The 26,810-nt window shown below is 45.8% G+C and overlaps 1 protein-coding gene across 3 annotated transcripts in view; it reads right to left on the bottom strand.

Moving 5' to 3' along the window:
* Positions 1-26,810, bottom strand: part of LOC130578357 (protein phosphatase 1 regulatory subunit 12B-like) — a 79,311-nt gene that overhangs the window by 15,400 nt on the left and 37,101 nt on the right. For all 3 annotated transcript variants that reach the window (XM_057374379.1, XM_057374380.1, XM_057374381.1), the window contains exons 4-12: positions 24,581-24,740; positions 21,668-21,812; positions 20,089-20,163; positions 17,326-17,405; positions 16,633-16,772; positions 11,528-11,637; positions 8,246-8,443; positions 7,412-7,494; positions 5,184-5,309 (exon numbers count right to left, since the gene is read on the bottom strand). In XM_057374379.1, the coding sequence (XP_057230362.1) occupies positions 5,184-5,309; positions 7,412-7,494; positions 8,246-8,443; positions 11,528-11,637; positions 16,633-16,772; positions 17,326-17,405; positions 20,089-20,163; positions 21,668-21,812; positions 24,581-24,740 (1,117 nt within the window). The remainder of the gene's footprint in view (positions 1-5,183; positions 5,310-7,411; positions 7,495-8,245; positions 8,444-11,527; positions 11,638-16,632; positions 16,773-17,325; positions 17,406-20,088; positions 20,164-21,667; positions 21,813-24,580; positions 24,741-26,810) is intronic.

Raw genomic sequence — 26,810 nt, 5'->3', positions numbered from 1 at the left:
GGATGCTTAAAGCAGGAAAGGAGAGAGTGACGTAAGTGGATCTGGCTGCATCACCCCTGAGGATGTCCAGGACTTCCAGTTTTAAGAACGTGTTTCCAGTGGCTTAAAGTTTTGGCAAAGATGATCAGCTCAGACTTTAATTCTTTTTAAGGCATGTTTGGCACAAACTGTTTCTGGAAAACAACTAGCACAGCTGCCCAAAAATATTAAAGAATGAGCAAGGGAAATACATATTTTGCCAGTTTAAAGCAAACCCTGAAAACTAATCTTACTGAAAAGCTGTGTTTGTGTTCATATTTTGGAGAAGAAGGAGGAGGAAAGAAGAAGGGCTCTTATACAGCGATGTATCCTTTTGCTTTTTCAATGAAAATCCAGCCTAAGTGGGAGACACAATCTACCCTAATGGGAGAGAAAATCCACTCTAGTGGGAAAAGCTGCGTGTGTCTGAAAACAGCCTTGATGAAATCTGGCAGAAGCTCCTTCTTGCTCAAGCCCTGCACACAAGCTGCTCATTGCTTGCACAGAGCAATCCTGTGGGACCTAGGGCCCTGCCACTCCTTTCCCAGCAGCTCGTACGCCTGGTTGCTACTGGTCAGACTGGACTGTCTGAAGGATCAAAGGCTAGGGAGGCTGGAAGGCTGGCTCTCACCTTCTGCATCCCACTGCCTCTCATGGCAGGGCACATGGATCAAAGCAGTTGGACAGGAATAAAAGCTGACCTAGAGGAAAGCAGCAGGCTGGGACAGAGCTGCAGGTTTTAGGAAAAGCCAGGGACAACGGACTGAAACTTTCAGGTAAGAATCCAGAGAACAGTCTGAGACTGAAATATCACTGGGAAGGGGCAGGTCTACGGCCAAGGACAGGAGGCCAGAGGAAGGATCCAGTCCTGTTCACCCAAACACCCAATTTACAAGCCAGTCTCACATGCCAAGGCCTCCAGCCAGCCCAGCACAAGCAGCTGGTCCCTAGGGAGCCAAAGGGGACAACACAGCATCCTGGAAAGCCTCCATGGGGCACCCTGGCAGGCCTCCACAGGGAGGAACTTCCCATTTGGGCTCCTCAGTTGATGGCTGCCTGCCATATCCAGGTCACACAGGAACAAGCAAGTAATTGTCACAGGTAGCAACCTCCACCAGACCCTAAACAAAGCCTCCTCTGGAATGCTGGCCCCTGCCTGAAGCATGGGGGAGCAGGAAGTCCTGTTGGAAGCAAGTGCCTCCCTTCTTGGCTCTCTGCTCCAGAGGGAAAGGCCAAGCACTGGAGATGGGCTGAGAGGAGGAAGGGAGTAGGGAGTGGAGCCTGGCCGGGTGGGTGTGTGGAGCAAGCAGCCCTGGAGTTGCATAAATGAGTGTTCTGAGGAGAGTATGTCAGTGGAGCCTGTGTCAGGGGAAGGAATGAGAGAATCAGGAGGGGAAAAGGTGGTGGCAGCCCTGGGGGAGCAGAGTTGATGTGGCACCATCCTAGGAGAGCCCAAGGCAGAGAGGCTGGGGCACGAGGGTGGCTGCAAGAGAGAGAAGGAACTTGGTCAGGAAGGGAGGGTGCAGGAGGGTTATCAAGAAAGCCCTGACAAGGATTGTCTTCCAGAAGGGAAAGGTGATGGCTGAGGATGATGGAAGCAGCTCCAGGTGCCTGGGAGAGCAGTGATGTGGGGGAGGAGGGGGAAGGAGAGGGAGAAATGGAGGAAGAGGACACAGCAATGGCGTTGTGCCAGCTCTGGCGCACATGGGCAGCGAAATGCGGTGCTGGAGCAGCAAGAATACGCTCCTGCTCCCGAGGGAGCCGAGGCACTGCCACCTCTGCAGGAAGCCACCTCCCAGCCTGTCTCCCTGCACGGGTGGCACTGCACAGTCTGAGGAGAACTCCAAGGATTTATTCCATTGTTCATGTTTGATCTGAACAGCAGCAGAAAATTGCAATATAAAGGTTGGCCAGGGAATCCTGTTAATTAACAGCTGTGTCCATTATGAGTCTGTGAAAGGGAGGATTATGAATTTATGCTGAAGAATTTAACATTAGAAATAAAAAAAGGCCCTGACACACTGCTCCTCATTTTCTAACATTATCACCACAACAGAACCATCAGGGAATGAGCAATGAAATGTAAAGCAACATTTCAAAGCAATAAAAAGAAATACATCTGAGAACAGCAAAAGCATTAAAAGCTATAACTTAAGAACCTTCACACTCTTAAAAAGCTTCCACATGTGCTAATAAAAACGGTTGGCACAAAGCACATAACTAGTTTTTTTTAACACACTGCCATAGGGTATTACAGAAATCAAACTAAGATTTGCATATGGAAGTTGGCCATAATAGTGGCTATTAGGAACAATGGTAAAATATAACCTCTGGCTCCTGAATTCCTGATTGCTGGAAGCAAGGAGAGTGTGGGAGGTGGAAGACTGTTCTGAAGTTATCCTGGCTTTTGCAACTTCTCCTCCAAAACCACCTGCTGTCAGAAACAGAGTCTGGGCTGCAGGGACTGTTGTCCTGGTTCACTGCAATAGATTTTATGTGACCAGAATCAGCAAGGTGGAATTTGTATAAAAGAAATGAAGGAGAAACTGCGTGGCTGAAGGATTTCATTCTGGTGTGTGAGCCCTTCCTGGGAGGCAGCACTTCTGGCTGATGTCGAAGACAGGATGCTGAACTAATCCAACCTGCTATGCCAGTTTTCCTCCATATCCTTCCATATACAGGTGAAGTGACCCGGCTTTTTGAAGGCCAATATGCACTAGCATGGACACCAGGATGTCAGAGAAGAGTTCTGTGGATTTCTGGGCCAGTGGTACACATAGAGGAAGCAGGACAAGTGCCAGTATGATGACAGAGAGAGCTTCAATATCTGCTTCAACTAAAGCTGAACAACATTTGTAACATTGCTGCAAGTTATTTTGCTCCCTTTTATCAAAAAAACCAACCAGACAAACAAAACCCCCCAACCAAACAAAAACAAAATAAAAAAAAACCCCACAAAACACAGCCTTTTTCTACATCTTAAGATGATCTGCTGCTGTTGTTCATTCTATGCTTGGGCGATCACATAAAGCACTAAAAGAACTTAACTAGGGATAGATGGGATATTGGAAAGGAATTCTTGGCTGTAAGGGTGGGGAAACCCTGGCACAGGGTACCCAGGGAAGCTGTGGTTGCTCCTGAATCCCTGGAAGTGTCCAAGACCAGGTTGGATGGGGCTTGGAGCACCCTGGCATAGTGAAAGGTGTCCCTGCCATGGCAGGGGCTGAGATGGGATTTAAGGTCCCTTCCAACCCAAAGCAGTCTGGGACCTTTATGGAGATCAGTCAAATGCTGAGGCCAAGGGAAGCTGCACACGTACAGAGTCATTCCCTCAGTGATAGCCAAGCATGTCATCCTCTCTTGAATTCTTCCTCTCTAAGAAGAAGCCTTTTAGAGTTGTGTTCAGAGTTTTGCTAATACTTGGAAATGACAAAAAGTTTATGTCTAGCAGGGAATCTGGTTTCCTTCCTCATCTTAGGGGAGGATGCACAAGGCTGGAGAAATCAGTTTCAATACAATTGTATTCAATTTCTCTGTGCTCTCCTACAGAAAATGATATGGGATAAAGGTCTAATCGATCACAGCTTTACTATTTGTATATGAAATGCAAACGCACTGATCTCTCCTTTAAAAGCACATTAATTCCTACCCGGCAAAGCTATTCTCTGTACCTACTTGTGAACCAGCCACTCTCTTATGAAAGGCCAGAATTCAGCTTTGGTGACTAAGAACTCAGTATTAGTGACATCCCACTGCAGCCTAAACCTTCCCCACTCTCTGTTCAGTTTAACSAAGGAAATACAGTGCAACTGTGTGAGTGCAACACTAAATCTGGTGCAGGATTAGCTGGGATAAACCAGCAATGTTTCTAAGATTGCCTGGGGGTGACTGGGCTGTCCCTCAGAGGAGGGAGCAGCAAAGGTGTGCCAGCTGCAAGGGGCAAAAGTTTTCCAATGTAATCAGCTGCAGCTTGTCACAGTGGCTTTGGAGAGAGACAAGCTATGGAGGCTGGGCTGTCATCACGTCCCAGGATAGCTGTGAAGTCACTGCAATGGATCAGCAGAGCAGAAGGCTTCTGCTTGAAGGGGCTGCTTCACCTTTTGTGGCAATGGATCTGTATGTGCTCAGCACCTGGCCACACACATCCTCGAGCACCACTTGCTTCTACTGCATAAACAGTGAACAAACTGCCTCTTCCCAAGTATCCCAAACAATTGTTCCATCTTCAGGACAGTTCAAGATTTAGAATTTGGTGAAATTCAATCTAAAACCTTGAACTATTACTGCTGTTTTTCTTAAGCACGAACACTTTTTTTTTGCAGTGAGACATGTTTATTACAGGCTGTTTTGATGGTCTCCAGTAACAGCTGAAATAAAGGCGAGGCGCTGGCAGTGCTGATCCTTCTGCTCAGAGCTGAGATGAAAACCCAGCAGTGCACTATTTGCCTCACCAGAGCAGGGCATTCCTTCAGCTCAGAGAGAGCTGCTAGCTGGTCCCTCAAGGRTACCGAGGCTCTGCCTCCTGAGGGATCCAGCATATTGCAGTTGCAGGAGCTCTGCCTGGAACTGCCTCCCTGCCTCACTCCTTTACCAACAATCAGCCTCTACAACTTCACACACACTGTGCACAAACTGTTTCCTTACAGCCACAAGACAATGGTGGAAGCATCAGCTTCACTCCTTAGTAAGTGCTGTGTATCGTGCATGAGATCACTGCCACTGATAATAACTCTGATAAAGCCATAAACATGGACTAATATAAACCAAAATTAGAGATAAGCTACACCTTACTCACTAAAAGTAATTTGAACAATGCTTTCAGACTCTTATTACATTAATCTGTTTTTATCATCTATTTTGGTTCTATTCTCTAACTGTGACACCAGCATTAAACAGAGAAAACACTGCACTTGAGTTGTGGAAATAAGAGTATTCAAATTCAGCCCAGCACTTTGCAAATTAATAAAAACTATAGCCATTAAAACCACTATTTAGCATGACAAATGTCAGAAAATCTTAACTTCTCTTTCCTGCTCTCAGCAGAAGAGGGTCCCAAGGCCAGTTACAAGATGCAGGAAGCAGCAAGCAGGAGGCTAAGGTCTGGGAGGCACGTTAAGAGTGGTTCTGACTGCCTGGGAATCTACATAAGACAGAACTGGACATACCTTTTCAAGTAGGTAGAGACATAGGTAGTGGGTGCCCCAGAGTGGGGAGCTTCGTTTCCCTTTGACTCGTCCCTCCAGGGCTGCCGGGTGTAGGAGCCGCTCCGCACCAGGTTCACAGCAGATTCTCTAAAGGACAGAGCAAAGCTTTGCTTAGAAAAACCTCTGGAGTCTGTTTTTGGCTCCTTTACAGTTCCAAAAAAACAAATCCTTCCCTTACACCTACGTGCTCTATTGTTCAGGTGACACAGCTCAGAGGAACACCTGCTCTGGCCTTAACATCAGCTCCTGCTCTTGCCAGCTCACTTTAGAACCACAGATTATGCAATGTTTTGCATAAAGAAGAGCAAGATATTTTTTAGTCAGAAAACTTGCAAAGGAAATTTAGASTGTCCATAAAGGTAATTTAACATTAAATAGTGTCATTTAATATTCTCCCTCCTGTCTCCCTTCTATCAAACAACATAGCAATGGGCAGATACTGGAACTGCAGGGAAGCTTTTATTCTTCGAGGTATCCAGGCAAGGATAAAAACAATTCAGCAGAGCAAATTCTTTCATAGAACTACTAGGCTTGGAAAAGTCCTCTAAGATCATCTAGTCCAACARTTAACCCAGCACTACCAGGTCTGCCACAAAATCATGAAGCAAAAAACTACAAACAAAATATTTACAACATCTAAAGCTACTTGACAAGTTATCAAGAAATTCCCAGCAGTTATATTTATCCTGGTTATCTGAAATCAAGGTTCTTTCCCTAATAYTAATGCACACTCTGGCAGTTGTGTCCTGCTTTTTTCTGCTCCTGGAGAGGACCTGGGACTTGTAACACAGCACTAATCCATTCCCCYATCAGGCTGCAATGATTTTTCATTTCCAGCGGTCAGCCCACACTGATGCTCTCTCAGACACCTGTGGGCTCTGGARAGGAAAACTCAGATGTTTTGAAAGGAAAGAATACTGAGAAGAATCTGTACAACACAGCATGACTGGGCACCATCTGTTCCTGAAGGACAACTCCCAGTCAGTCCCCACTCCACCCAGCAARGGACACTTGTCAGCACCCAGCTGGATGTGCCACTTCATTGCAGCCTCTGCCAAACCTGCTTGAGCTGATCAACAGACACAAATTGACTGCAAAACTCTGGATCTCAGAGACTGCCTGCGAGTGAGCAAGAACACAGCAGGGAGGTTCCAGCAAAAGATCAGCAAAGAATCTCAAGCTGTGCTGCAAATTCTCTCAGGGTGTCATCTGCCATGGCTCCTGCCCAATAGTTACAGTTCACAGACACTACTCTGCACATGCCTTTTCTCCTCTCATGGGGAAGTAGCWGGAAATGAGGCTAAGGTCAAAATTTACACCTTCTTGCACAAACTGAATCACAGAATGGCCAGAGTTGGAAAGGTCCTTAAAACTCATCCTGTCCCACTCCTTGCAACGAGCAGGGACACCTTCCACTGTCCCAGGGTGCTCCAAGCCCCGTCCAACCTGGCCTTGGACACTTCCAAGGATCCAAGGGCAGCCACAGCTTCTCTGGGCACCCTGTGCCAGGGCCTCTCCACCCTCACAACAAAGAATTTCTTCCCAATATCCCATCTAACCCTGCCCTCTGACAGCAGGAAGCCATTCCCCCCTGTCCTGTCACTTCAGGTCCTTATCCAAAGTCCCTCCACAGCTCCTAGGAGTCCTTTTAGGCACTGGAAGGMCCTTGAAGAAGCTGTTTGTAGGGATAAGCTCCTCAAATATATCTGGAAATCCTGGATATATATCCCATTTACACCATGCTTCTGTACAGGGCACCTACACACACTGACTCTAAGAACAGCCCTGCAAGGGAACGGGCCCTACATGGGGGAGGTTCACAGGACCAAGTGAATCTCAAGTGACAGAGGTGTGAACAAAGGGACTGAAGGTGACTGCTGAGCAAGTGACAAGTGCAGGTGTCAGCTACAAAATGAGGCACTTGCACATAAAAGGAACAGGGATCCATAAATCTGCTTGGATGGAGTCTGTGTCTGTGTGAGTGCAGGGGTGGAGGAACCAGTCTGCTGCCCTGCTCACCTACATRAAAACCAACGCATCAGAACTTTCATAGAGCTGGCTTCTGAGGCTGCAAATTCCTGTGTACTTGAGACTGCTGAAAAATACACCAAGCATGACTACAGAAAAATTATATTCCAGAGGTCCTAYTGACAGGAGGGAAGCTGAGCATTAACTTCAGCCAGTCTCACCTGTTTTCTTTTTCTTCTATATCACTCGTACTGCTCAGTCTTCTGGGGACTATAGTGGCAAGATAGCTCTTGTTGTCTCTGTCCTGGTGAAGGAAAAGAGGAACTTCAGCTGCACATCTCTTACTCTTCCAGCACGGTCAGAGGCAACTAAATTCATGTTCAAATTTCTTCAGCCAAGAAAGCATTCTCCTGTCAGCTGGTTTAAGGCATTTTCTTGGGCAACACATACCACAGCATAGAAGTATCAGTTCTGAAASGGATTTCCTGAAGAGCATGGTAGTGAAAAAAAGCATGTTCTAACTTGRAAAATGATTTGTAAATMACAGAATCAGAGAAYAGTTTGGGTTGGAAGGCACCTTTAGAGGTGATCTAGTCCACTAGACCAGAGCTCCACCCAACGTGGCCTTGAACACCTCCAGGGATGAGGCATCTACCCATGGGCAGAAAAGGTCCAGGTATATSTATTCGTGTAGTGGGATTCACAGTGCAGCTGGGGGATAGGAGAGGAATCCACAGAAGCAACAGGAAAGGGGAATCTCAGCTGCAGCTTTGTGCTCCTGTCTGGACAGGACAATTTCTGCTAATGTCAGACTAGCAGCCCCTGTTCAAGGGCAGCCTGTTCCAAACTGAGCAGGACTGAGGCCAAAGGGGGACCAAACTCCAGTTCTGGAGAAACAACTGATAGGAGTGAAATATTTTTCAAAAGAAAGAGAAAGAATGAATGAGACCCACATTTGTWATGGATACAAACCCCAGCAATAACTCAAACAGAAAGGGTTTCACATTTGTGGGGTACAATGGGATGCACTAAAACATCCTTGCTGAAAGCCAAACCTTTTCCTTGTTGTCCAACARTGCAGATATCCGAGGGCTGGACGAGGAGCGATAGATAGAAGCAGTTTTATCCCTCTGTGCCTCACGAGTGGCAGCGACTTCACTCAACATGTTGTGGCTGCCAGTTTTCCTCAGCCCCAGCCGCCACGACGAAGGTGATTCATCCTTCTGCTCGTCTGACTTGCTGAGCCAGCTGAACTGCAGAGGAGAAACAGGGACATTTGGAAARAGTAAGAGTACTTCAAGGCACACTSTAAGTTCAGCAAGTGTTTTGAAAAGCTCCAGTTTTTGCTGGGCTACATTTGTAAGAYAGAGTGACTTTTATTTCCTGCTTCACTTTAATTACAGGACAGAGCTCAAGGTGAACTCACAGRGATGCAAACTGCTGTAGTGCCTCATCCCCAGACACAGAGGATGAGAAGAATCTTGTGTCACTGTGCAGCTCACAGTGGGCCTACACAATGCCCTCCTCCAGCYTTCAGGAAAGAATATAAGGAACAATGAAGCTTTTATTATCACCCATTTGGGAAGGGGGAATTATTCAGTAAAGGCAGAAAACCAAAAACAAGTGCTCAGGTCCTACGGAACTAGCTGCAAATAAACCCCTCACATCAGTGGAGTCCAGGAGCAGCCATTGAGATCATCAGGGAGCTGTAGCAAACAACACTGTAAAGGGAGAGACTGAGGAAATCTGCATTGTTTAGCATGGAAAAGAGAAGGCAAAGGTAGGTTTAGTTGCTCTGCCACTTGGGGGTGACTTTACAGAGGACATGGGACCAGACTTCTCCACAGTCTACAGTGGAAGGAGGAGAAAAGAAAAGTGTCCACATGGGAAATCCCAGCTGACATGGAGATCTAACTCCTGGAAGGAGCAAAGTTGCACTGGGACAGGCAGCAAGGGATTGGAGCATCTGCATGTAATTTCAGCTGAGCTCAGGTAAATCAAAGCAACACCATGTGAGCTTAATCCTGCTTCGAGAAGGATGTTGGACTTTAGCCTCACAGAGGCACCTTCCATGGGCAGACAGCTGTGCATACCACAAAACAGGCCTTGGTGCTTTTCGTTACAAGAGGCACTTCCGACCTGCACACATCAGTCCTTAAATACACAACTGCTTCAATGTWTGACTGCCTCAATGTACGACTTCAGCTACAGTTATCAAGTCTTACAAAAGACTGCCCGCTGCCATTCAAGAATGGAGCCTGAGCATCACAAGAGATACCTGGACAGGGCTGAGCACCAAGTTGTACAGGAAATAAAGTAAACAAATTATTAGGAATTATTGGAAAAGCACAGAATACAAAACACACCATCACTGTGGCTCTGTGTTACTGCAGAGTACAATCACACYTTTGGTATCACACACAGCTCAGCTCCAGGGCTCAGCAGCAGTTGACAAGGGAACAGATTCCGAGAAAGGCAACAAGGACAAGTAGAGCAAGAGAGCTTTTGCATGAGGAGACATTCAGTATATCTGGAGTCTCCAGGCTGAGATATGACCAAACCCTCAGTGGCACACACAAGAGTGAACGGGGCCAATTATTCCTTGGTCCTTCCCATAAAGGAAGGAGGGGCAGCAAATAAACGCAGCATGTGGTAGGGTAATGGGACAGGGACCTTTGTAGGGTTTTTAATAAGCTGAAGGACTCTTTGTCACTGGTCATTAGAGGATGCCAATCAAAAAGTGACTGCATAAATTCATAGAGGCCGAGTCCAACAGGGGATACTGAAGACAAAACATACACCAGGTTCAGCAAGTCCCTGAAACACCAGTTGCTGGAAGGTGGGAGGGAATTCCTGCAAGATTATGTGTTCTCTGGTGTATTCTGATGGTCACAGTCAGGGGCAGGACACTGGGCATGCAAGGCTTGTGATCAAAGCTGATCTAAGCACTATTATACCATATTCTACAAGACACAAACCATCTGACACTATTCAGAGTAAATGGAGCTACTGGGGAGCTCTGCCCACAGACTCGCTGTCTGAAGACTGCCAAGCTAAAATTATCCCTGCAGTATTTGAGCAATGTTTTCAGCTCATGTCGTTTCAATGCGGATGCAAAGAGTTAATCTGTACTCCACCACTTCCAGCACTTCAGTCTGCTGAGCTACACAGCTCTAGCATTTTCATGTCGTTTTGATGCTTTCCTTAGAGAAAGCACAAAACCACAGCAAAAGCTGCCATCTGTAAATTCTGAACAACACAGGAACAGCACATACTTATAACTCCCCTAACAGAGGGCAACACAGTCTAAAGCCYAGTCTGTCATAAAGAATTACAGAAAAATCAAACAGGTGAGAGAAGGTAAAGAAACTGATCTTAAGTGACCAAGGTCAAATCAATCAACCTGCTCAGGTCACAGGTCAGCTTCTACACCCCAACACCCTTATTCTGAGTTAAACAGCTCAAAGCAGGGAGACCATATCCCTGCAGCTGGAAAAAGGTTAACTGAAGTGCTCACACTTCCCAGTATCCTTCTACCTSTAGCAGTTTCCCTGCTGAGCCAGCCTGAGCTGAACAATGCCCAGAGAAGCTCAGTTTCATTTGATCTTACAAATTACACTCCGTTGCATGAGAAAAACAAAAAATTGTGACTAAGCAAGAATCACTTCCTCTGACATGCACTGAGTGCTTCAGCTCTGGGCCTGTTGCCTGTGCTGTTTTATCCACTCTGGTGCGAAAAGGAAGCAGCAGCCCAGTCCCGAGTCCTGAGCAGAGCAGAGCAGAGTCCCCTGGTGCCATCTAGCTGAGTGATCTGAGAGCTGGGGGATTCACAGAAGATTTCAGTGATCACTTCACCTTTCAAAGCTTTTACAGCCCAGCTGCCAGCCACATGCAAACTACCTCAGCTTGCTGGGCTGTAACATCACACCACTGACTCAGCTGGCTTTGGCAAGTTAGAGACACTGTGGTGATGATGGTGCTGAACTTGCCGCAGGTACGTGAGCAGGAATSAGCTCTGGTGACAAATCTGCTGGGAACACATGACACCAGAACAGAACTGACAGCACACAAGGCATGTGCTGTAGGCTGGGTTTCTTCACCACAATTTGCTTTGGAGGGTCAGAGATTCAAGARGAACCATATTCTACCAACACTCTCCTTGGGGGCAACCCTACACTGCTATTAACACACATCTTTATCAGAATTTCATACTAGCAGGTTTTTCTAAATTCAAATTTTAAACTCCTCTGAAAATTAGCTTCAGAGCATCCATCTCCCAGTAACACCTTCTGCTTCTGAGCACTGCAGGAGTTCCCACTGATTCCAAATTCACTTACTCTTCTSGCAGATGCAGTGAAGGAGTTGGGCTCAGGTGCTGGCATTTGCTCAGTGATGCTGGGCCTGGATTCACGGCTGGAGTGGTTGGCAAAGGGCTCTTCCTTTCTCTCTACAATTTTAAACAAGAAGAGAAACCAAATGTTTCAGTATTGCACTTCCAAGGCCCCTCCTTACACAGAGTGTGCTCTGCACTCCACTGCAGTGTGCCCTCAGTTTCCTCGGGTCACAGAGATGCCAGCACCAAGGCTGAGCTGAGCTTTCTGCAAGGAACTTCCCACTTCCTAAAGAATAGGATGGATACATTGGCCAGGCAAAGCTTTTGAACTTCATCCTCACAGACAAGCAAAATCTTTGCAGAAAGCACCATAAGGAAGACACATAGGTTTTTYGGTTTTCACAATTTTCTTTCCTGTCTGGGAATATCTTCCCTGGTAAATCTTGGGATGAAAGGAGCACGTGATGTTCCTGCTGTAGCATGAGTGTGTTACAGCCCAAGACCCTGAGTGCCCAGTGCTGGRTGTCACTGCACAGTTCTCCGCAGTTGCTTGAGCTACTGGGCAGAATCTCTGGTCTTCTGCAGTAAAGCCCAATTTTCAACAGGAAGCCAGGACTGCTGCCCAACAAAAGCCCTTACCTGGGCTCCAAGCAAGCTAAGCAAGCCTTGTCCAAGCTCACAGCTGGCTTGCTGCTTGTAAGACAAGTGCAGCTGTGCAGTTCTGCATTTATTTTTGTATCTATGCACATGCTTGACAGAAGAACATCCACCAGACATTACCAGGGGAAGAATAAGCAGAAAGAGTGGCTCAGGTAATAGGTTCATTTAACAGGAGTGCACAGGCTGGAGCCTGACTATTCACCATAAACCCAGGCACATGGAACACGCCTGAGAAATTATGCACCTTCACCAACCAGCCAAAGTTTTCCTTATAGATCGGAGTGCTCACACAGTCATGGTTTGGAAAAAATAAAGTAATTTTAAGCATAAGCACCCAAAACGTCCTAGCAAATAACGTATGTGMAGGGAATAAAATATCTGCTGTTATACAGTTGGAGCAGTTTGGATGGAGTATTTGAGAGGAYGACACCTTGAAGCGTGAAGATCAATCTTTCTGTGACAAATGTTCTCAGTCCTAGAAAAGAAAGGATTCAAAGGACACGGAAAACAGAAAGAAGCAAGCCAAGAGAAACATTTAAAAATAACAGGAAGTTAGCAGGACTGACCCAGTCTGAACTAAAGAGACAAACACAGAATCACGGAATCTCCTGAGCTGAAAGGGACCCACAGRRATCATTAAGTTCAGCTCCTGACCCTGCACAGACACCCCAACAATCCCACCCTGGGCCTGAGTGTGCTGCCCAAACACTCCCAGAGCTCTGGCCGCCTTGGGACCRTGCCCATTCCCTGGGGAGCCTGGGCAGTGCCTAGCACCCTCTGGAGAAGAACCTTTCCCTGAGATCCAGCCTGACCCTGYCCTGACACAGCTCCAGCCCTTCCCTTGGGTCTGCATGAGAATGGATTCTCAGCCACTCTCCCCTCCTTTTCAAGCAGCAGATTTCAGCTCTGGACCCAAACCCTTGGGTGCATTTTCATATAACCCCGGGGAAGGGACAACAGATCCCCAATTCCTCCCTGCAGGCCTGGTCGGGCACACTTGGCATCCAAATCCACAGAAATGCACATGGACAGGGAAGGACACGCTGCCATTAGCTGATTCCTGTGTCTGAGGCTGTAAAACACATGGCACTGCAGCAAGGGCAGGCTGCAGCAGCTCTCCAGGGCTGGACGGGCACTGGGAGCCTCTTCTGGAAGCTTACAGCACACAGGTTCAGCTTTTAAGGTCAAGGCTAATTAGAAGGGCACAGGCTTAAAGCTGTAATGACAAGTTGGGAAGGACTGAGTGTAAGCAGTGACTGGGCAGTCGATGGCAGAGGAGGGACAGGCTGAGGGACTGTGCTGGCAGCACGAGAGTGGCACAGCCACAGGCAGTGCTGACTTTGGGCAGGCTCACACATTTCGTTTTACCAAAATTTAATTAAACATGAATTCCGGACAAGAGAAAAYGGTGAGGATTCATTCAATTGCCTCAAAACAAATCTGATAAGAGTAAAAATTTAGGTTTCTAACTCCTTTTTCATAAGGGTTTTTGGAGAAGGGTTTTTGTTTGGTTGRTTTTCAAACAAAACTAAAAGCTTCCCTGGCCTACTTTAATTCCCCATCATTACATATTGTAATAGTTCCCAGCACAGATAATCACAATAGAATTTTATACACATCTTTCTCTTGTTTACAAGAGGTCAATGCCAAATTAATTGTCCTCAAAATGAACAAAATGACATTAATGCCCTTGGCTTCCTTTGTTTGAAAAACACAAATTTCTTACAGATTGTAAGAAACATACTACTCTGAAGCCTTCCAGCAATTTTACTGCTTCCCTCATTCWATTTCTTCTTCCCACAGTCTCTGCAAATTCAACAAATTAATTGCAACYTGAGACTCTCCAAAACACRCCTCAAAATAAACTTGTGTGTTACACTGTCAGCTYCTACATATCCTGCTTTATGCTCAGCTACCATAGAGGTTGGAATTTTTAGGTTTAAAAAGATCACTCAGATTACTTTTTTTTTTTCCATCTGGACTCTGAACACTTTAGGACAGTCATAATCTGTGTCCAGCACGGTTCAGAATGATCCAGGTATGGGAAGAATAAAGAAAATGAAGAGGAATAAGGGAATAATTTGCATGTTTTCATACCTATGCCCCCTGTGCCATCCAAGAATGTAAAATGTTGAGCAGATAAACACAGAACCACAGAATCCCAGACTGGTTAGGACTGGAAGGGACCTTAAAGCTCATTTCATTCCAACCCWTGCCATGGGCAGGGGGACCTTCCACTATCCCAGGTTGTTCCAAGCCCTATCCAAGCTGGCCTTGGACACTTGGCAGCCTCACAACCCTCACAGGGATCCACTTTTTCCTAATATCCCATCTAAATCTACTCTCTACAAGTCTGAAGTCATTCCCCCCATCCTGTCACTCCAGGCCCTCATAAACAGTCTCTCTTCATCTTYCTTGCAGGCTCCCTTCAGGTACTGGAAGGCCACAATGGGGTCACTCCAAAGCATCTGTTCTCCAGACTGAACAAWYCCAACTCTCCCAGCCTTCCCTCTGAGCAGAGCTGCTCCATCCCTCTGACCATCCTGGTGTCTCCTCTGGATTCTCTTCAATAGCTCCAGGTCCTTCCTGTGGCTGGAACTCTAGGGCTGGAGGCAGCTCTGCAGGYGGGGTCTCACCTGAGCAAGGCAGAGGGGCAGAAACCTTCCTGTCCTGCTGCCCACGCTGGGGGACCTGCCCAGGAACACCATTGTCTGTCTTTGAAATCAGTAATACTGTGACATTTTCATCACCAAAATGAAAAATCTTACTTCTCTTTGGAGATCCTCTATAAAATGGGTTGATGCTGTTACCTTATAGAAACTGATTTTAAGAAGAATTCCAAAGATGTGACCCCCACTCACATATGCAACAAGTGATAGTTGTGTCTCCATCCAGCTGGCCAAGTCCATACTMATTTTATCAGAGATTTCAGAAGTTTACAAGGTGGGCTTTCAATTCAGATGGAAATTTCTTCAAGGATCCAATAATCATTCCAGCAAAGCAGGGCACAGCTTGAAGCTTAGTCATGACCTGAATGCTTGTTGTCTCCATTTCTATTAGCTTTAGTGGTCTGACACAGACTCCCATAATGTGCTTTGCTCAGTGAATTAATGCAATAAAAAGACCTGTTCTGGCTTTACACAAAATTTAGTGCCGAGTGCTGTAGACTTTCCTTGCTGAAGTATCTTAGGATGTACCTAACTCAGTTAAACCCCACAAAGCTCCAGTCTTACAGCTGTGCAAACATTTGCATTGTTTTGGTCAAACTACCACCATGTTTACAAGAATTACAAGGATTGGCACCCAGCTAGACCGGTATAATTTATATTGATAAAAATAAATATTTAATCAGGAAACAATCTGATTTATGGAGCAAATAATGTGACTTGCACTGTGTCTCTGCCAGTGACATCTCCACTGGACTTGCTTGATTTGAATGCCCAAGATCATTTCCCTGCRTTAATGCCCTGCCCACCCAGCTGGTGCAGCTCTGTGGAGCCCAGCCAGGATTTCCCACACCTCTCACCCTGCCCGAGCAGCATCAACTGATACAATCCTAACACAGGTGACAATTCCACTGGCACAGAAGCACAACAAAACTCTAAACTACACTTCTCAAAATCTATTTCTTAGTATACTGGATATAGACCAAGTTGATGTTAAAAGCAGTTTAACCATTAAACAATTCACAGACCAAGATCCATCTGAGTTTGCATAATATTAAGTACAAGTAAGTCTTGGCTTACTGTAAAATTAAGTATCTGTATTTAAACTTCCTGTGCTGTACATAAGCACTTTTAAAACTAATTAAGAAAGCCACAGAAATTATGGAAAAAGAATGGGAGTACAATGCCAGCAATGTACTASTATGTAAATGCTACTGTGACTCTGTGTACTTAATCCTTAATTTCCACCACCTTTTGCAATCATTATTTATCACAGCCTGGAAAACAGAAGTTCCTCACTGCTATAATCACCCAGAACAGTTTCAGCCCTTTGTTTCAGATTGATCCAAACACAACAGATTATTGCTTTCTGACACCTTCACTCGCTTTCCTACCATCTTGCAGTTTCTGAAGGATTCTTCTTGAACTGGGCCAACAAGAAAGAAACCTCTGTTTAAGAACAAGCTATGGACAATGTGTTATCTKCAATACATGTGAGCTGGAAGTAAGAATTAAAATAGGATCTGAAGGATTTTTTTTTTTTATTTTTAATAATTATGTTGACCTGGGAGTCAGCATTCAGATCAGCTTTTTTATTTTAGCACAGTAGCAACAGATTGCTTCGAATTCTGTACATATACATTGGAAATAAAACTTTCAGGATGTCCTTAACAACTAATGATGTAATAATAATAATAATAGTAATAATAATAATAATAATAATAATAATAATAGCAATAATAGCTAGGCTTGTTTTAAAACCCAAGATTGTACTAAGTCTTACCTGACTCCTTTTCAGCATCTGATTCTGAAACTTCGTCTTCAGCTTCTTCCTCCTCAGAACTAGAACTACTCGAGTCCTTGTTCTCTTCCTCAGTTTCCACAGACTTCAATGTGTCTTCCTCATAGAGAATCTTCTCTTTGCTGCAAAATAGGAAATTTTAAGGACTACTAGGCAAGCAAGTTATTTGAGTTGTGCTTCTCAGAAACAGACAGACATGATTTACTACATAAAGAACAAGCAAAGAACAAAATCCATCTACAGTCTGAACACTCCAGCACTTCCATCATGGCCCATTTGCCACGGATTCCACTGCCGGTCTCACATTTTCTAATTCTGCAAGCATTTTTCCATCCACAAATATGTGATCTCTCCTTTCTAGTGCCACACAACGCAGCAGCTGGGCTGCAGGGTTCTGTGCAACAAAAAGGTGCAGTTCTCAGCCCAAAGCTCTGACTGATCTTCAGCCAGAGCTGGAGCAGAAAACAGCAGCCCTACCCCTTGTYCCACCACTCACTGATTATGTTATGAAACAACTAAAATTGTATTTGAGAGTGCTCAGATTAAAAAAAAAAAATGAAATAAACAGCAATGAATTGTTTTTGACCCAGCTGAGGCCAGCTGGCTGTGACAGATGAAGCTGCTCTACCATTATTCTCTGGGCAGTTTCTTTTCAACTAAGAGGGAGAGACTTACTTGGTGAAGAGTCTGTTTTGAGGCTTCCCATTCATGTCAGCTTCAATCAGCTTATTTCTCGTCTCCTTCTCACTTCGYAGCTGTCAAAAGGTCCAGGAAGATGGGAGAGAGAATGAGAAGAGACATTAAACAGCCCYGACAGCACAATCCAGTGAGCACCACAGCACAAGGTCAGCCCAGCCTCGTTACACCAAACCACTGTGCATTTGTGTAAAAAGCCACTTGAAAAGCAGAACAACATCTGCAATAGCACTGTGAGCCCTGGACTGCAGCTCTGACAGGACACAGCACCCAGCACATCCGTGGAATGCCGCTTTCATAAAACCCTCAGCAGCTCCTGCTGAGTCTCGGGACAAACCCTGAATGCTGCTCCAAGAGGTCGTGGGCTCCCTCATCCTGGAAGTGTCCAAGGCCAGGCTGGATGGGCCTTGGAGCAATCTGGTCTGGTGGAAGGTATCCCTGCCCATGGCAGGGGGTGGAACAGGATGAGCTTTAAGGTTCCTTCCAGCCCAAACCACTCCGGGATTCTGCTGGAGGTCTCTCCACACRTGTGTGTGTGTCTATGAAGTCAGGCTGGATTCACCTAAAAATATGCTGCCTTTGTAGCTATTATTTACTTGATCTCAGAGGAAAGCATTCAAGACTGTCCCATACACACAACCAGGGAACTCCTGTGAGGATGGGCCACTTTTTAAATCTCTCAAATGCACAAAGTCATTGCACAGGAATACTTGGGATCACACAGAAACGGAAAGATTTTAGTCCAGATGGCAGCAATATTAATTTTACCCCTATTGATGGACCAAACAATACCCAAAAGTTGTTTTAATATGTTCCAGAAGCACAGAACAGCTGAGGCAGAAGTAGGGATGGCCAGTAAGGGCTCAGTTTAAGGCTGACTCTGTTGTGTCATGGCTCAGCAGGTTATTCTTTCTCTTTTGACAGCAATTGACACCAGGCAAAGGAAGTAAAAGCACTGTAAATTCTGAATCATGGGACCCCAGAATTATTTGGGTTGGAAGGGAGCTTAAAGCCCATCCAGTCCCATCCCTGCCATGGTTAGAACTCCACTGTCCCAGGGTGCTCCAAGCCCAGTCCRACTTGGCCTTGGAGACTTCCAGGAACAGGGCAGCCACAGCTGTGGAAGTGGGAAAAGCTAAATGGATTCCAGTGAAAAGCCAAAATTTGGGGTGAAGCATACTGTTAAAGTGACCAAACTGCTGGACACAGCAAAGGGAAATGCAGGACAGCAAAGGGAAGTGCAGGAAACAGCCTGCTCTATTCACAAGTAATTTAAGGACTGGGAAAAATATCCAAACCCAAACCAAATTAATTGCTTCCAGCAAATAAAAAAACCCTGCTTTCCAATAATGGTAGCAAATCTTTCAGCAAGGGTGCAMAGTGTTCTGCCTCAAGCTTTAGATTGAAAAATGTATCTGATTTGAGAGCCATTTTGAAAGTCAAATAATGTCATGGAACTGCATRTTTAAACTTTAACAAATATAAGTTTTCTATTTTTAAGTTATAAAAATGGCACATGCTAAACTGGCATTTCCAAATAAAAAATCMTATCTATAAAAATAATATGATAAAATCTGGATTCTTCTGCCCAGCACTGTCTGAATAAATGGAGCCTTTATATAGGGGTCCTATACAGAGAATAGGGGGTTGTAGCCCCGGCAAAGCAGCCCTAAAAACAGGCAAGCAGTCACMCAAAATTTTTTCTTTTTTTTTCCTTTAAAAAGTGCAGTTATCTGCAAAATCCTATGTTGTGAGAGCAAAGGGAATCCAAAATACAACCCTGATAGTATTTATCAACACCTCATTGAGGGAGAAGCTGATTAATTTTTAAGAAGTTCCTGTGAATGCTAAGGCTGCTATTTGAGGATGGCAGCAGCTGTGTTGTGATCAGAGCTGGAGTTCTAGCCACCCACATTGTCAGTTCCTGAAAATCCTTTCCTGGGGTTTATCAGCAGTGTTCCCATTCTGTCTATTTCTGAACCTAATGTTTTAAGTATACTTACAGATTTTTCATTCTTTTTGAAAGAAGGTTAGCTTGTTTTTTGAAAGTACCCAAATAAGATAACTGAGACCATAGACCACATGAAATAGGAAAAAATTCAATCCAAAACCAAYTTTCTGGCTTGACAATTGCCTTTATTTTGAACAAGACATATTTTTGCTTTCCTTTTTCTATGCCAACTTTTGGCTTATAATTCTTTCCAGTACCTCCACTGCATTATGAAATGGCAACTTAACAAGGTTTTGAAACCACCCATTTTTTCAGCCCAGARTTCCCTGAAGTTTATAATTTCTTCTTCCTAAATCCAAAACCTCCCTATTGTAAGAAAGGCAGACATGGTAACAGATCTCTTTCCCAACGCTGACCGTGCATTTCCTTGGATGCAAACACAAAGCTGCCTTGGGTAATCACTCATTAGGAACAGAGCAGTTTGATGCTAGAGAGCCTCCCAGCCAACAAAGCAACTGCAGGATAACAACAATTCCAAAGATGAACATACATTCCTGCCCAGTTCCTATAATTCTGCATGCCAGCACACTACTGAACTCCTTGCTGCAGTCATCCAGTTATCTAGATTTCTAGCTATTAAAATTATTGCTGTGATTAAAGATTGCAAATGAGAAGCATTTCACAAAATAGCCGGGCCTCAGCCTCCTGCATCTGTCRGTACCATATGTCTTGGAGAACACCCGTGTGTGAAAGGTAATTGGAGAGGTGGAAAATGACCTCCAGAAACTCACCACAGTCTGTTTCTTCTGCAGCATTTCTAAATGCTCCACGAGTCCCTCATCAGCCACATCGAAGGGCGTCTGGCCCTGGTGCGATGAGAGAACACAAAAGGATGTCTGAGATGGCACAGTGGCAATATTCCAAAAAGTCCTTTTTACCAGGGAATATGCTCCACATCCTCCCTCCCCAACGATGAGTGACACWCTGTTTCACTGCAGAGCAGGGAAACCCATGTGGCAGTGATCATGGAATCACAGAATCATTTTGGCTGGAAATGACCTCAAAGATCGTGTTCATGTTCAGTGAGCAACTTCTAGCAGGACAGCGCAGCTCCCTGGTTGCTGCCGCTCAAATCTAACAGTCAGGCTATGTTTGAGTTTCCAGGTTTCTACAAAGAACACTCTTGCACTGAGAGGGAATGTGATCAACCTCTTCTTGTGTTGGATCTCAGGGAAAGATTCTTCCCCCAGAGGGTGCTGGGCACTGCCCAGGCTCCCCAGGGAATGGGCACGGCCCCGAGGCTGCCAGAGCTTCAGGAGCATTTGGACAGCACTGCCAGGYCCAGGGTGGGATTGTTGGGGGGGTCTGTGCAGGGCCAGGGGTTGGACTGGATRATCCTTGTGGGTCCATTCCTGCTCAGGATATTCCTGATTCTGTGTTGCTTTATCATCATGTATTTAAACGCTCTGAAAAGCTGCCAGCAAGMCAAAAAGTTTGGGATCCATTTCCACATCCATGGGCATTTATAAACTAAAACAAACCACAAAAAATACTCTAGGGCACAATCAAGGAYTGGTTACATTTTCACCATAACTAAAGGCACAGATCAGCCTCTGTTCCTTCTTACAATCTCAGTACTAAAGTTTAATCAGGACACATTTCCCATAATATCTGAAATCTTTCCTGCCTTCCACCAGCCAAGAGTCTTCATTTTCTGATGTTTTTAAATGCTYCAGTGCACAGGCTAGGAAGAACTGYTGTGACTTTGTCATGATGTTGGATCACAATATTAGACCTCCTATGAGATCTCACCTGGAGCTCTGGAGCTCCCAACTCAGGACAGACCTGCACCTGCTGGAAAGAATCCAGAGGAGATCACTAAACTGACCAGAGGGCTGGAGCCCCTCTGCTCTGGAGCCAGGCTGGGAGAGATGGGAATGTTCACCTGGAGAAGAGAAGGTTCCAGGGACACCTTAGAGCCCCTTCCAGTGCCTGAAGTGACGCCAAGAGAGCTGGWGAGRGACTGGGGACAAGGGACGGATGGACAGGACAAGGGGGAATGGCTTCYCACTGCCACAGGGCAGYGTTAGATGGGATACTGGGAAGGAATTGTTCCCTGTGAGGGTGGGGAGGACTTGGCACAGTTTGTCCAGAGCAGCTGTGGCTGCCCCTGGATCCCTGGAAGTGTCCAAGGCCAGCTGGACAGTTCTAGTGGAAGGTGTCCCTGCCCAYGGCAGGAGGTGGAATGAGATAAGCTTTAAGGTTCCTCTGAACCCAAACCAGCCTGGGGTTCTATGACTCCATGATCATGCAGCAGGCAGTAGTCAATAGCAATCCGGCTGTAGAATACCCTGCATTGGTTGTACTGACCAGCTTGTTCCTGACGTCCATGTCACACAGAGCCTCAGCCAGGATGGAACATGCTTCCTTCACTCCCCAGTGAGCAGCAGCATGGAGTGGAGTCCAGCCATCATTGTCCTGGACGTTCAAATTAAACCCAGCCTGGATCAGGAGCCTGAGGAAAGCAGCAGGATTGATGTCTGCTCACCAGGAATGACTTCCTGACAGAGCAGAGCTTCCCCATTAGGCACAAGTGGGCAGCCTGGCTCCCCATCAGCCAGGAGCTCCTGGACTTACTAAGCCAAGCAACAGCCCACTTGATGTGCTCCAAACTGCCATGGAACGGGCAGTGAACGAAAAGTGACTTTCATGTAAAATGTGCTGCAACACGTCAAACTGATAAGGCTCCCTTTCAGCAGCTCCTGAATTGGGAGAACACCTTGATTTCTCATCTGGCATTGGTGACCCAGTCTGAACTTCTGCTCCAGCAGAGGAGAGAGCCTGGACTTGCTCAGGCACTGAGCACACAAACAACATCCCTGCAACTACCATYCCTGTGCCAGGGAGCCAAGCACCTGCCATGAGAGGGGCATTTGGGAACTGGAGTCAAACTTGGCTCTCCGAGGGCACAAGGCCACCACAGTGGAAGGTGGTCYACAAGACGACCAGCAAGACTGCCAGGGAAGCACCAGTGACACCACTGCGATTGACAGAGATGACATTTGTATGCTAAACAACCCTCATTTGGATTAAACAACCCCAAATGCATTTTTTTCATGAACAGTTGAAGCAAACGGTTCAAGAAAAAGAACAGCTCAAGCAAATCTTCCACAAGTAAACCTGCCTGGGAACTGCTTTCCTTACCCTCTCTGCTGTGCCCATTCCACCTTCCCCTCTCCATCAGAGCAGAACACTGGTGTTTCATGGCACCTGGAGCTTCAATGTTTAACACCAAAACAAACACAAGAGGGTCAGGGGCAGTCTGGAGCTCCAGAGCCACGTGAACACTGGTGTGGCAGTGATCAGGTGAGAGCACTGAGCAGATCCTGTATCAAAACTATTCTCCAAGTTGCTTAAATACTGAAAAACATCCCAGGGGAACCCTGCGAGTCTGGTAAAACTGCTCCTGACAATTTCCATTGTGGGAAATTCCAGCATCCTGAGCCACCTTTGCACAGCATGAGGGAAGTCTAACATGACCCCAACAGCTTGGAAACTCCTGCAGCTTTACACCAATGTGTTACTGTGCTAAATAAAACACAGGCACAGCAGAGCAGCTGTGGGCTTCTCTGTGAAAGGAATTGGAAATTAGGTGCTGAGTTTCTGTTGATTTTCCAGCTGGCAGAAGGGAGGAACAGAGCTGCTAAGAGACTCAAGGTCACAGACAAATTCCTCATCTCGTTTAGAGTTAGCTGGCTTCTGGCTGTCAGCCCCTTTGGTTTAAGTTGCTAAAACTCAGCATTTGAACTTCAGCATGGCCATCACCTACACAAGAGTGAAACAATGTCAGCCTGCTGTGACATGGTGTTTATCATTACCACAATTAATGCCAAGGAGACACTGTCCAGAACTAAGCCAGCCTGCACACACTGAACCTCATCAAGGAGCACTGGATACACAACCTTCCCCTGACAGGCACGGGACCAACACCTCAGATTCAGAGGTATTACATTTCTATTCACATGAGCCCTGTTAGATTCCTGTTTCTTGGGCACAGTACAGGCACAGACAGCTCATCACTCAATTATAAGCTCTAAAGACTGAATACAAATCAGAAACATGGAGTACAATAGAACTGCTTGAGCTTGATATCAAACAGCTCTTACACATCAAGTCATGTCATTTAAAATTATGAAAATCAGGACCAAGATAGATGAACACTTCCAGAATGGATTTGAATGTGGGCAACAGACCTTGTAATGACTGTTTACAAGAGCATGAAGTAACAAGACAAGGGGGAATGGATTCACACGGACAGAGGGCAGGGTTGGATCAGATATGAGGTAAAAATTGTGATGGTGTGACTGTGATGGTAGAGAGGCCCTGGCATAGGCTGCCCAGAGAAGCTGTGGCTGCCCCATCCCTGGAAGTGTCCAAGACCCGCTTGGACAGGACTTGGAGCAACCTGGGATAGTGCAAGGTGTCCCTGCCTATGGCAAGACATGGGAGAAGATGAGCTTTAAGGTTCCTTTCAACCCAAACCACTCTGGGATTCAAAGATCTCTATGTTAATGGGCAGCTCCACCCACACATAAAGAGCGGAGAAGAAAGCTTTATTGTTGGAAGCCTGAATTCAACATCACCTGTAAAAATATTAATGTTCTTTACCAGAAAACCCTACACTGAGCAAGTTTATGCTCATAATATTCTTGTTGTGCCAGAGCACAGGGCAACAGGGCTGTCAGGTGCTGGAATCTCTCTGTCACTCCAGGAGCAGCAGCATGAAGGGGCACAGAACAGTGAGGCAAAAGTGGACACTGCATTTTCCCACCAGACTGGTCATGCAACCTTTTGGGGTGTTTGTGACTGTCGTGCAGTGTGTGTTGTCACTTTGTATGCCAAAATTATACTTTTATCCCCTAATAATAATATAATAATAATAATAATAATAATAATAATATCCTATTTAGCTTGCTAGTCCTAAAACTATTATTCTAACAGTGAAAATTAGGCCTTGTAATGAGAAAAATTAGAGACTTCCTAATTTATGCCTCACTCCATGAAAAGCTTTCATTACTTCAAAAAGGCCTGCAGGTGAGAAAGGGAATCCTCCAGTCCCTGCGTATTTCTGGATGAACCACTGTGGCTGGACCCATAAAACCACAGAACCTTTTGAGAGACAGCAGCCTGAAAATCTCAGCAGGGAACAAGTTTCTCTCAACATAAAGCAAGATGTCTTCTTCAGCCTTAATTCCACACATCAGCAGTGGGAGCAGCTCCTACCTCATGACTTCAGCATAGCCCTTGGCTGCAGCAACATGAAGAGCTGTGGCTCCTGTCCGAGGCTGCTTTATATCCTCAATTTTCCCACTGTTCAGCCACTGCCGGGCATCCTGGAGCATTTGCTGCTCCTCTTCTTTCCTTGACAGGTCTAGGTCTACTCCTAAGAGGGTGAAGCACAGAAGAAGAGACAAACAAGAGATGAAAGTTCTTAAGTACTTCTTAAACTTACCCTATGTTTCACTTCCTATAAAATATTAGAAAACCATTTTGGATCTTCCACAAACCCATCAGTAAAAGTCTCTTCTATGAGCTTGGGAGAGCTCCTGTGTCATTGACAGAGACTTCAAAAACTGTCTGTGTTAAAAAATCTGAAAATTGGGCCAGTGGTTGCAACCTAGCCCAGTTAACCACAAGCTCAGCTGTGCATTAAGGGTATAAAGATTGAATCCTACACAGGCTGTGTCCCAGACTGAAACAAAAGTCATGAACAACAGTTAACTGACTGAATTGGCCTGTAGTGAGGGATAATCTACAGGGAAGGTGTGAGAACTTGATCTTCAGATGTCTCCTGCAAGAGCAGGGTGACCTGCTCATTCCAAATTCTGGACACTCTGCATGCAACACACACAGGGATCTGCACTGCTCCCGAGGCATTCCTGACAGGCATGATGGGAGAAGTACTGAGTTACTCCAGTGAGCAGCAAACCCCCAGGGTTCTGACAAAACACAAAGTTGAAATCATTTTGGCATGAGAAAGCCAGAAGAAACTTCTCTGATGGCCTAAGTGACTGTTTAGGGGCAGGAGGAGAGGTGGGTGGAGATGTGGAGAGGTGGGTGGAGATGTGGAGAGGCAGGGGGTGATGTGGAGAGGCAGAGGGTGATGTGGAGAGGTAGGGGGTGATGTGGAGAGGCAGGGGGTGATGTGGAGAGGCAGGGGGTGATGTGGAGAGGCAGGGGGTGATGTGGAGAGGCAGGGGGTGATGTGGAGAGGCAGGTGTGTCTGGCTGACAGACTGTGTCAACTGTCATTAAACCAACGAGAGGCAAAAGCAACTTTGACTTGTTTTCCTAAGAAGAGTTTTCACAGTAATGAGATCTTGTTGATCCAAACAAGATTAATCAGGGCAGAACTCTCTGACTCAGGAAAAAATAAAAACAAGAAGGTGACAAATCTCAGAAATCAGGAAGGGTGCTAAAGAGCAAGTGCTCCTGTGGATTAAAACTTTCAGTGTAAGAATGACATGATTGCCAATTAAATTATGGGGCATTAGGTTTAAAACAGAACCAGGGAAAACAATTTAGACTGACCTGTGAGATCCATTGCTGCACGAAGTTGCAAACATCAGAAATAAACTGGCTTTAGACCAAGGACTAGACAAGTTTGTAGCTATTACACACAACACTGAACATGCTGGAGTTCCCAAGGAGGATTGCACAGGCTCCGGAAACACAAAGCCACGGGGCATTCACAAGTAGACAGAAAGCCCATTTGGCTCCGAAATTCCTGGAGGCACAGTGGCTCAATACACACTTGAGCTGTTGTTCCAGTCTGCAGCAGGCATCTGCTCACAGCCCCTGCCGAGAACAGGCTGTGGAACTGGACAGATGCTTATTTAAAGTTCAACTCCATTTCCTCCAGCAGTTATGATCCTTTAAACTGTGTGATGGGAATCCTGTCGGTGGAGACAGATGGCTGTTTCAGGGCATCTTAGCAGGATACCACTAATGTGGTAAAGCAACGCAAGCAGAATCCCAAAAAGTGTCGGCAAAATACTGGCAGGGGAGGCAGAATCACTGCCTTGATGTCCTGTAAGGTTTCAACCACATTATTGCCATGTTTGAGAGCATTTAAGGAGCCTAAAGGTGCACAAGTCCACAGAACCTGGTGAGATACATCCATGGGTCCCAAGAGAGCTGGTGGAAGTGCCCAAGCCACTCTCCTGTTTGAGAAGTTGTGGCATCCTGGTGAAGTTCCCATGGCCTGAAGAATGGGAAACATAACCCCCATTTTTAAATAGGGAAAAGAGGAAGACCTGGGGCACTACTGGCCAGTTGCCCTCTCCTGTGTGCTCAACAGGGTCACGGAGCAGATCCTCCTGGAAGCTATGCTAAGGCATGTGGAAAACAAGGAGGTGACAGGTGACAGCCAACCTGGCTTCTCTGAGAGAAAGTTGTGCCTGACAAATTTGGTGGCCCTGGAACATTAACACAGGGGACAAAGCAGCAAGGGA

The sequence above is a fragment of the Malurus melanocephalus genome, unplaced genomic scaffold (genome assembly GCF_030028575.1).
Source record: "Malurus melanocephalus ecotype Western Australia unplaced genomic scaffold, MMel_1.1 scaffold_224, whole genome shotgun sequence".
NCBI lineage: Eukaryota > Metazoa > Chordata > Aves > Passeriformes > Maluridae > Malurus > Malurus melanocephalus.
Note: the sequence above shows the minus strand (reverse complement) of the source record. Positions and strands in the feature narration are given on the sequence as shown.